An 11,860-nucleotide genomic window follows, 5' to 3' on the forward strand; every position below is an offset into this window, starting at 1 on the left:
ATGGGACCACTGAGCATGACACGGGGCATCCGTTTCTGTACCCCCTTTCGACTCCATCTTGGTGACCAGGACTCACTGCGATAGTACAGCGTGCAGAGCACATGGCCCCCACCCTCGCTCCCACTCTGACTGGAAAACTCCGCAGGTATTTGCAACAGCCAATAAATGTAACACATCACTCTTCCTCTGAGATCACTGTCCTGCATGTGAACCTGCATGAACTAAGCACATAGCTGGTTCGTCTCCATAAACGTGTCCTTGCCCACGCACCCTCGCCAGTGGAAACTTACTGCCATTGTGACCCTGTGTCCCTGCAAGGTATTCTCTTCATGTGCCAGACCACTGACGACATGATGCCCACCAAGCAGATCCCCAATTAACATTAGACCCCTACTGCAGTATATCGTTGCCTATCAATAACAAATGCCACATACCGGAGATTCTTGTAAGCACAGACCCACACTTCAGCCGGTGTATTATAGTGGTCAAGACCCTTAACCTAAGGTCTGTATAATACAATGTTAATTGTTAGTATAGATATGTGTGACTTTTATAGAGACATAACCTACTGAAAGACTTTCAACAAGTGTTATTTAGTGCATGCATTAACAAGTATATTTTATGTTAGCTTAGATAGATAGTGACCACCCTGCTTCACAGCGACCAGACCTTCACCCATTCGGAGCACAGATGTCTGACGTCCATCCTTGAACGCAGACACACTTGATTCATTTAAAAAATCGATATGTGGTGTTTTATTTTGTATCTTATTTTCATGACACAAAAATACAAGACTTGACACATTATACAGGTCAGGTTGCAGCACAGCGAGAGAAAATCCCCTGTACTGACCGCTGTCACTTGGGAAAGTTTCTCTTATGGCACGAACGGCACAGGCGGGTATAACTCTTCGAATGCGGTGTCCAAGCCTCCCGTGAAGCCACCATGTAAAGGAACGATAGGCAACCAGCCTGTACCACCTGTGAAAAGGAATGAACCAAACTGTTTTTAAATGCCCAAGATAAGTTTAATAAACGTTTGCTGTCAATGACAATTCCTGTAACTAATGGCATTCTGGTCGGACAAACGCTATCTAGACACTGCACACTATTGCACAAGTTTAATGCGTTACAATGATATGTATATGTAATTTTGGATATAGTAGAAGACCATGAAATAGGAGTGGCATGACAAGCACAGTATACTTACTCGTTACTCGGATTACGAGGACGAACAGTTGCGCGAAGTTCGTGCATAAGCACCATCATTATCCTCAACACGGACCGTGTGAGGCAGGCAGCCCTGAAGTCTGGCAGCTCTGTGATGCACTGCTTGGCTCGCCTTACGAAATGTAGGCCACGCATCCCGAGTTTTCACAGCAGCAGCAGTAGTTCTCGTCCTCGGTTGGCATTAGCTCGCACCGATTGCATGTGCACCAGGTGGAAACACCGTCCATGCGACATGGTCCAGGCTCTTCAGCTGTTGAATCGTCCTCCCAACTGTCGTCAGAAGACCCATCGTTTTCGCGTGTTTCCCTTTCCAGTAGTTCCTCCTCGGTATACTCGGGCTTGTACATGTAGGACATTATTGTAGCCATTGTGTGTTAAACAAACTAAAATAATTCATAGCGGTGGTACTGGTATTTGTTCACACGGGCTACAAGCAACGAAGGTAGCTGACCAGAGCACACAAACGAGTCACAGAATACTCAAAGAAATACAGTGAGAGGAATGGAATCGAAAATCTGCTGCTGTGTGTTGTGAAACTGTCTGTTTATACTTATCGAGGAAAGAGGCGTCCTGCCATTTCCATGGCGACACATCATTAGCTGAAGCGCAGCGAATGTTGACACGAGACGTGCTTTGGCGTTGTGAAATGGGCGGTACGCGTCTGCTGATGACAGGCTCAGAGGCGGGGGATATGATTTAGTGCCGCAAAAGCAGGTCAGCCAGGGAGATGCGGCAAGTGATAGGATTATCACAAAATGGCAGCTCCCTGATGCCTGTTTTCGCATGCGTTTAATGGACGAAAACTCGGGTAAGGTCCATAGGAAACTTTTCTAAAATCGAGCGACTTAGGCTTAAAAACACATGGCCGACCCGTAGGGACAATAAAAAATGTTTGCCGAACCATTCCTTTAAGAGTTAACTAAAGCTCCAAGACTTTTGTGGTGCTTTACATTTCTGATTTATAGTGTGCTACCTCTTATTCTGCTGTGATTTTACTGTGTGGATAGTACTTGCATGACTTTTGTTTTTCTAAAGCTTTAGTGTATATAAAATAAATACATATATTGATATAACTGGTAGTGTGTCAGTGCTTCCTTGAACCAGTTTGTATGCTCCAAGTCCAATTTCCTCATTACAGTCCTTATCCCTACTTGGCTAAACCTGGCTGCTCAGCCATTGCTACCAAACCTTTGGGTAGTTCAGGCTGTAGAGCAGTACAAAGAAACCAGTTCATACAGGGACCCAAGAAAACACTCAGTTATATTAAAATGTATGTATTTATATATACACAAGGCACACAAGCACATCTAAACAGTAGCAACTGCTAATAACATTTAATTAAAACAGGAATAAGATTGTAAAAGGAACAATAATGCAGGTGGGTAACCTTTCATATACAGCACACAGTGACTTCAGTTAAGGTCAGTAAAAGTGCTTATATGTATCACCTTTGCAAAATTCAGTTTAGAAGGAAAGTAAAGGTTAGATGGAACACAGCTAGCAACTGTTAAATAACAATGTACACTCTCCAAGAGGTATTTAGGCAGTTTATTTCCTAACAACAAAAAAAAGTATTCACAATAAAGGTTTATGGAGAAACCAGCATTGCCAAAGCCAGTAGGATCAAGAAGATGGACCTTTGGGAAACCAGCAAAGCCGCAGGCAAATGGACAGCACCAGTTCTGATGTAAATCTTCAGAGGCAAGTTAAGTAACCAGTCGCTTGTTCTTGTAGAAAATACAGGAGCTCAAGGGGAGCCTTCATGATGGCACACACAGGCTGTAGGGCCTGCACAGTGGAGTTGGGTTCAACTCCAAATTGAAGAAAACAAGCACTCTCCAAGCCAAGGACCGCCGAAAATGGCCTAGGGTAAGTACAACCCAAGTCCCACAGTACCTGAAGAGTACTGCAGGACAGCCAGCTGCACAGTTAGAACTGGTTTCAGCCAGGCTCACATACAAAGGACAGTGAAGTTCCGGGACCCTCCCTCACTTCCTGCTTTCCCAGACACAGTGGAGCCTGGGTGGGCTTCAGGGCTGAAGCCTTCCAAAGGCAAAACTAGCAAAGGACTCAAATCTACATAAAATTATGTGAGAGCCCAGAATGAACTGACAAACTTAAAAATGGTGAAGGGAAGAAGACTGGCCATTTTGAGAAATCAGGTCACCCATTGGTGCTGTACTGCAGCTGAGAAATCAGTCTGCTAGTAACCTGCACAAAAATGTAGAAAAAGTATCCACTGCCACCAGCCATTTAGGTTTGTTAGTGTTAGGCAAGATTGTATGCACACCCTGTGGGAGACTTCACAAGCCTTGTCCTCTTAGCAATTGTTAACCGAACATTTGGTATAAGCATGTACTACACAAGTTGGTAGAGGGACTGGGCAGCCAGGCTTATCTCAAGAGGGGTCAATGTGAGCTGTAGGGTTGTAACATAGACTTTCACAGTGACAAATATCCAAATAAAACATATGCTCCAGGTTTCTTGATTAAACAATTGTTTATTTAAGTCAGTTTGAATAAGCCTTCTTTAAAAGGGAGCAAATAGTTAATACAATATACTCAAACATATACACACACTCTTAATTTTCAATAAATCAGTAGATACCCATTTGGGATGGCACACAGACCCTTCCTACACCCCGAGGTGACTTAAATAACTAGGACACTGTGGACATTGATATATCACTGGCACATTTAGATGAATACTGAATTTGGTGTGTAAAAAGAAAAAGGTTAGAGGGAAGAAACAATGGTTAACAAATATTCTTAAGCAGTTAAGTACTTTTGAACCCCCCCCCTGCAAAGTAAATTAACTTTCCCAGCTACACAAGTTATAGAATGTGACTTTTTGTAGGGATGTTCGGGAGAATGTTCAGTTTAGTGCTAAATTCCTTCCACCTTAGAGACCCCCAGCTCTTTTGCTGAACTTTGGGACTGTACTTTTAATTCTGAGTTTTCTGTGTTTCTTTAAGTATGGAGTCTGACAAACTCCATTGGCATCATCTTTACATTGTGTCACAGAGCACCCTCAGTGCAGTGGCACAGGGAAGTCTTTCAGATTTCCCAAAGGTGTAAATACCTTCTCTTGGATAAACTACTGTTTCCAAGAGCAGTGAAGTGAAATTGACTTCACTTACGTTTGTAACTTTCTAGACCCAGCACACACTATCTTACAATAGGGTGCTGGAGGGGTTACTTAGTATCCCCTTTGTCTAGCTTCTCATGTAACATGTTTGTTACCCTTTCCTCGAAGAATGGCTGGTGGCAGTGGTTTACTTTTAACTACCGTGGTGGGCTTTTACTGCGGGCTGCGTTCGCAGCTGCAGTAAAGCACCCAAGGGTGCCATTTTTGTCAAAAGGGCCCGGTCTTCTTTGTGGAAAGGTCCTTCTTGAGATTTACTCTGCGCACCAAACCAGGTTTGGTCCCTTTGTTCGTTTAGTCCTTGGGATTTACTGGTGAAGCCCGCCTCTGGCTCCAAGGTGTCTGGCAGGGCAGGAACCAAGGGTGGTGCCTGAAACTCCCTGTGCTTGGTCTCCTCTGTTACAGGAATGCACCCAAAGGTGATTGGACGGCTGGCTGTCCTTGGAGGACAGCCACCCTGCTGTGTGATTGACAGCTAGGTTGCGAATGAATGGGAAATACCTGCATAAAAGGAGAGATCTTTTGCTTGGAAGGCAGAGTCGACCACTGGACGAAGGAATCCGAAGAACTTGGAAGAGGCACTTGCTGCAACCCCTGCACTGTTAGTTTGCCCAGTGAAGCCCTGCTGAAGCTCTGAATTCGCCTCAACCCGAGAAGCCCTGCAAAGGACGACTTCTCACTTTGGGTTTGTGGAGCCAATTGACCCCAAGACAAACACATCATGAAATCCTCTCTGAGCTGGCTGTACTTCCATTGCTGCTGCAGGTACCAATTGCCAGGATACAGGAAGATCCACCAGACTACCATGAAGCAGGACGGACCAAGCCTGAACCACCTCAACAGAGTGCTGGACCCCACATGTGAGGAAAGCCCATAAGGTGTCCGAGATCATAGAGCATGCCGAGCTATGGAGAGCCCGGCACCATGCTCCCCGCAGATACCGTTGGTTGCTCTGAATAGGGTGGATGCGCAATTATGTAAGGTGCTCAGGAGACATTGGGAACCGGTGGGCATTGCTACGCAAGGGGACATATGGCAAGAAGGGGAGGCAATGGCATTTGATACGCTAGTGGAGGACACTGGGCTACACCGGGGACAATAGATCACTTTCTCCAGGCGGGTATGTATAGTTAAAGACACATGGACGCAGGCGGGGCTGGAAGGTCAGCCTGAGACAACCATTGAAACGATTTATGACTTATCCGATGGTGACCATGAGGTCTCCCAGATTTATGAACTCTTCATGTCCAGGGTGGGCAAAGAGGTGCTCCAGCTGAGAAGGGACTGGGAAGAGGAGGGGGAGTCTGAGTGATGGGTTGTGGGTGAGGGTCCAGCGGTACCACAAGAAAGTATCCAGAAATGCGAGATTGCAGCAAATCCAAAATATATTACACATACGGCGTATATGACTCCCCAAAGGATTGCACAATTTAAGAATGCCGGGATACAAACATGCCCTAAATGTGGAGAAGTGAATGTGAGAATGATGCACATGTTTTGGGCATGCCCCGAAATAAGGAGATTTTGGAGTGAAGTGGCCCAAAGTTTAGAAGACAGAGGGCCAAAGCTGGAAGTGGGTTTGGTGTGTGCATGCATGGTGGGAGGGTTTCCCTGGGCACGTAAATTGAAGCATGTGTGTAAATTGAAGGACTTAGCCTATATAACAGCCAAGCGCAGAATTGCCATGGGCTGGAAAGCTGCCAATAGACCAAGGATAGAGGTGTGGTGGCGTGACCTTCAGAAGTGGGTGGCGGCAGAGATGGTGGTGTGGAGCGAAGCAGCGGGTAGAGGAGGAGATGACCCAGGAGAGTCATTGATGTCTTGGAGGCACCTGGTCTCCACTATGTTTGAGCCGGCTCGGACCAACACGGGGGGAGATGACTCCTCGATGAGCGCAGGAGGAACACCCCTACAGGAGATATGATTAATGATGGAGTAACGGAGGAAGGTCGGGAGGGTGGACGGTGCTGAAAAAGGAGGTGTACTTGCTATTTAAGAATCGTGCCTATGACTGTAGTTTATTGTTTGGTTGTTTTGTTTGTGGTTATGTTGTTAAAATCAATAAAAATACCCAAAAAAAATAAAGAACATTTTTGGGTATTATAAATCCTCCAATCTCACTGCAGGATAACATAGCTGTATTTTGTGGAGTGTGTTTACACCTTGGGGGAGGAGAGGGATGATGTTTGCTGCCCAACCCAATGGCACTCAAATGAAAGAAAATTATTCCTAGATGTTATTCACTTTTTTACCTCACTGCATGAAATAGAAACTTCGTGTTTGTAGAATTTTGTTCCAATTGGTGTGCGAAGGGGCCCCAGACAGCTCTTTTCTATACCATGATCACAGTATGTAATGAAGGCTATCCCCCACATGTGTCTATTTCCCAGCTCAATGCCTGGAATAATAGTCTGTCTTTCTGGGACGAAGAGGGAGTTTTATTTGTATTTACCATGTATGCCTGCACTGGCTTGTTTAGTGAGTGTTCAGGACATGTTCAAGGTGGTTTGGAAGGTTAGAGGTTGTCCTTCTTTTATTATCCACTTTGCGGAGGGGTACTCTTAATCATTCTCATCTCTCTTTATTTCCAGCGAATGGCTTTGATCCGCAAAACGACCAAGAAATGATGAATGACTGGGAGATGCTCATGGTGCGTTTTGAGATATCCGACTATGGTGCAGAGACCTCGGCGGCATCATAAGGAGATTTTTTTTTCTAATGCTTTACAGAGGAGCATATATTTTGACAGCCGCCACAGCAATACACGTGATGACTTTCTGAGCAGAACTGCCAAAAGAACATTGTATGCCTCCTCCGTTCAGGAGTCCATGAGAGGAAATGTAACTTGAGAGACGAAGACTCTTGTGTACAAAGTTCCAAGTAGTTTATTCTCTTTAAGTGGGTGCCCATTGGGGGGGGGGGCAAGCCATGTGGTCTTGTTTGGTGAGAGTATTTGAATTGTCAGTAGAGGGTTTTTTGTTTGGTCCCTCCTCTTCTATCCCCCCCCCAACCCGCACACACACTTTGACTCCCCTCCAACCCTTGTACTTTGTATTGTCGGTGTTTATATAAATACAACTTGCATTTGTTTTTTCATGAATAAAACAAAGTTATTAAGCTAGAGAGGAGCCTTCCTCTTTCAAATGCTGTATAACACAGCCCCTTTCACCCGCGCCTTCCACCACCACTACTGCTTGGAAGGCATACCTTTTGTAGCAAGAGAGAAGTGATGGTGTTGCGTTTGAAAATTCCCTTTATGTATGTTCGTTGGAGCTCCCTTATTATGGTGAATCCCACTAATGTACCTTACTGATGCTTACGTTCCTTGGCCTCCTCGCCTAAACAACCTACTCATCTTGGGACCATCACTATGTACAGTAGGTAAGTGATTGGCTATAGAGCCAGGAGATCTAAATTCTATTTCTGGCCATACCCCTGCAATTGTATGAGCCTGTGCAAATAGCTAGCTCTCTAAGCCGCTTTCTTTCTAAATTACTCTATGGTATATACATAAAACATTGGCAAATGACCACATTGTAAGAAAATATTCAGTCGGTAAACATAAAAAAATATATATGTTTGCAGTCTTTGTGAAGTACACACTTTAAATGGAACTAATGCTGCAGTATCCACCTGTTCTGGGGTTGGAGATGGATCGAGTTCCAGAGATTAATTTGAGTATATAACATCCTTTTATCTTCTCCAGGTTAGTTCTACAGTGCTTTTATGCCAATAGTTGCGTCTTCGTGCTGTCAGACAATCTGGATTGAAGACTTAACACAAATGGGAATGTTGGTTGGCTAGGAAAGTTGTTTATAGTAGTCTCCAAACAGGAGCCAAAGGCCTCTATTCCTCTAAACACGAATATAGTTTGTTTCATAGTAGAGCTCCCTGTAAAGAAAATGTTTCTCTGTTCCCATGAAGAGCCAAGGACAGGGTCACAATTCACAAAGATTTCTGCTTGATGTATGTTTTTCTACTGAGAAATGGGAGGTACAAAAACCAAAGTGCCTTGAAGCAGGAAATAAACTCACTGGTGCATGGAGCATATGAGTTACATGATATGGTTACTTCAGCTGTATTTAATGGGCACCATGAATTGTATAGGAATGTCTAAAGAGTCATTTGACCTGTTCTCTGGATATGAACAGTGCAAGCACAGCCTGAATTGTATTAGTTAACTTGGGAATCAAATTAAATTGAAGTGGCATTGCAGGTGAAGGCCACCAGCCCCTGTGACAGCAGCAAGTGTATGCCCCTAGAATTCTCATCCTGTGAACGGTTAAGGGACATCTCCATCTCCAAGTGTTTAATGGCATATTCCAACAGGGCAGATGTCTGTTAAAGCTCAACCAGGATACTGTTCTTGAATGGCGTCTTTTAAAAAAAATATCTCGTTAACATACAATCCTCCGATCACTTACTGACAATCTTCATTATGCCTAGTCCTAATCTTCCTCATCACAGTTTGTACTCTGAGTTTCCCAAGTTTCTTCTTTGACCCCTTCCACTCATAGATTGGGGTATAAAGCACCTGATCAGTTCCCTAATCCTCCTGTCTATACTGCTAGGAACTGAGACAATCTTAACAATGGGCAGGTAGAGGTGGGTTGTTGGTACTGTGACGGGGATGAGTAGGACTAGGTGTTCTGGTAATTAATCAGATAATTTCTCCCATACCATCTCTTTCGTGTTTCAGTACTTACTCTATGAAGCATCCCCACGATAGGAGTGGCACACAATTTGACTGAAAAAGGAATTACCTACTGTGCATCCTGGTGAGTCATCAGCAATTCCTTTTAAGACAAGACAGGGGGTGGGGGCCTGAAAAAACCCTCCTCACAGATCCCGAGATCAGCCTGGGAGAGGTAAAAAGCCAGGTGCTATACTAGACTGGTCAATATGCTTATTTCATGTAGCCCTAGGGCTTTAGCCCTGCACCATCCACACCCATGGATGGCCACAAAATAACATAACAGCCAGGGAAGAAAGCAACGCTTAGGTCCACTCTGACATGAGAAGTCCAGAGGAGGAAATGAGCAAGGCAGGTGCCTAGCGTTCCCTACAACAGAAAAGGGACAACAACTGCAACTCTATTCCCAGAGCAAGAAGATTCTATCCTAGAGCACCCCACCAACTATTGCCCAGTGAAAGTCTGAGTGTAGAAGACACCAATCTGAACAACAAAAGGAAACCAAAGGGCTTCAACAAAGCCAGACTGGGTCCTGGGATGACGAATGAGCAGCTGGGCAAGCACTTGTCACGTGAAGATGGCAATAAGGCAGAAGCTCTTAAAACCCTGATTCCCCCCTCAAAGGGTACCCTGATCAAGGGCAGAGTAACAGGTTGCCTGCAGCCCTTAGAGCCACCTCTAGAGTGGGCTGAAGAAGCAGATACCAAAAGTGGAAACAGGTACCAATGTGCCCATATAGGGGGCATGTATCTACAGGTTCTATTAGTTAGCAAGTAGGATCTGCTGAGATACCATGAGTACTAAAAGGATCAGAGGTTAATTTGGAGGCAGCACCCCAAATCCGCCATGCAAAACTGGTCAAACTACCAGGAAGGGTGAGGCAATCACCCCTCACCAAGCCTGGTAGTTCCCCCCCCCCCCCCCCACCCCCCCCCGGACTGGGAGGGGGAACCCATTCACATAGGTCCCAATGATGACACATTGCAAGGAACAGGCCACAAGCCTGCAGGTAGAAGGTAGTACCCCAAAGATGGTCTACAGTCACCGTTTTTCCTCATAGAGGGGCAAGTTGTTCAGGAGAACTTGGAGCATTCACCTCTCGTTCCAATTTAAGGGCCTGGGATCTGCCTTAAACAGGGACTTCATCCAGTACATACCAGTCAGGAACAACCCACATGCTAGCAGGAATGGGGCCAGAAGTCTAATGCAATTCAGACAGGAGGCAACCCATTGCTGAAACTGGGCACCACCAAACCTGAGAGGGAGGAAATTGTGTCCACTCCATACTGCAGTCGGAAACTGGAGATGGGCAGGGGGCAGAACCCAGAGAGCACTTAAGGCGATGCCAACTACTTTGCTGCAACTCACATTAAAACAAGGGGATCCCACTTGCTAGGGCCACCAAAGAAACAAGGCAGAGCAGGTACCAGAGGACAATTCAGGAGGTGGCAAACCTGGTGACTGCCAAAACATCATGAAGGAAGACATCCAGCACCTACATGAGTTTCTGCATATCCCTTGTGGCATTCTCCAACCACACCAGGGCCCAGAGACTACCCAAGGGGCTATCAAGCTCACCCAAACCAGAGTCATCACCCCAACCCTTCGCTTAAGCATGTTCAAACAACAACCAACCAGTCCTTGGTGGTTTCTAGGACCCAGAGCGTTACTCCTGGCCATAGTGTCCTAAACCAGTCTGCAAGCCCTGTGATGATAGAAGAGCAAGATACAGGAGCCAACAAGAGAGGATCATCCTGCCAACCTCTCTGGTGCTCATCAGTCATAATGCACAGGGACCACTTATTTCCTGACCTTCTGCCTTATAATAGAGATACTGCCAGATAGCAGCTGGAGCCTTGAAGTCTCCCCACTTTCAGAGGAACTGTGAACTTCTAGCAATGTCATTCCTGTGCTCCACATATGATAGTTGGGTAAGAATTGCTGTGCATCTACACATTTCTGCTGTGTGTTCTTCTTCAAACAAGGAAGTGGGATGCCCACTCGCAAGATTCAGCACTATGTGGGTATTGCTCACTTGTGGGGCTCGTAGTCCAATGCTTGAACCATTTTGCTATACCAATACTACCAACGCAGCGCCTGTAAGGTGACCTAAAATTATGAATTTCTTTCAAAATAAAATTATAGCGAACAGTCTCTCTAAGTTGCCAAGAAACCCCGCTTCCCCAGGCATGGTGCCCTGGAGCGACCCTCCACCAGCTTCCTTATGTAATCCAGATTGAGCTGTGATTGGCTGAAAAATGTTGCCGGTACAACAATAGGGGAGTGAAAGTGGGAGAGGTGGTAGCTTTCCGGTCAGCCCACCTGCAAAACCTTTTCATGGACTACACCAGGAGGGGAAACCCCTGTAATTTTTCGGAGAAATCAATTTGTCAAGTACTTTTGAAAAAACATAAAGCACTGCAGTAATATGGAAAATGAGAATGTATTCAAAGGTATACAAGGTCAAATCACAAGATGGCATAATTAATGACAAAAAGGGTACACATTGTGATGAAACATTCAAAGGATTGTTACCCATAGACTTCCCCCCCCCAAATATACAATGTCTTTTGAGAGGTACTGCAACCAACCACCATTCACACATCAACACTCTTACTAACACATGTGCCAAACACCTACTCAAAGAATAAACTGGTTAAAACAGATACAAACTAATAACTGAATTCAGGAGCTGAACAGTCCAACCATCTCCCCTATCTGATTTACAAATCCAGCAAGTGCTGTCATTAAGGAACACTCTGTGCCATTTCTCTGTACCACGTGGCGAATTAGT

The 11,860-nt window shown here is 45.2% G+C and overlaps 1 protein-coding gene across 4 annotated transcripts in view; it reads left to right on the forward strand.

Moving 5' to 3' along the window:
* Positions 1-7,494, forward strand: part of LOC138503341 (transcription initiation factor TFIID subunit 12-like) — a 413,461-nt gene extending 405,967 nt beyond the window's left edge. For all 4 annotated transcript variants that reach the window (XM_069622973.1, XM_069622974.1, XM_069622975.1 and 1 more), the window contains one exon: positions 6,965-7,494. In XM_069622973.1, the coding sequence (XP_069479074.1) occupies positions 6,965-7,000 (36 nt within the window). In that variant the 3' untranslated portion in view covers positions 7,001-7,494. The remainder of the gene's footprint in view (positions 1-6,964) is intronic.
* Positions 7,495-11,860: the final 4,366 nt, after the last annotated feature.

Source organism: Ambystoma mexicanum, chromosome 11 (genome assembly GCF_040938575.1).
Source record: "Ambystoma mexicanum isolate Mex_15411 chromosome 11, UKY_AmexF1_1, whole genome shotgun sequence".
Taxonomy (NCBI): Eukaryota; Metazoa; Chordata; class Amphibia; order Caudata; family Ambystomatidae; genus Ambystoma; species Ambystoma mexicanum.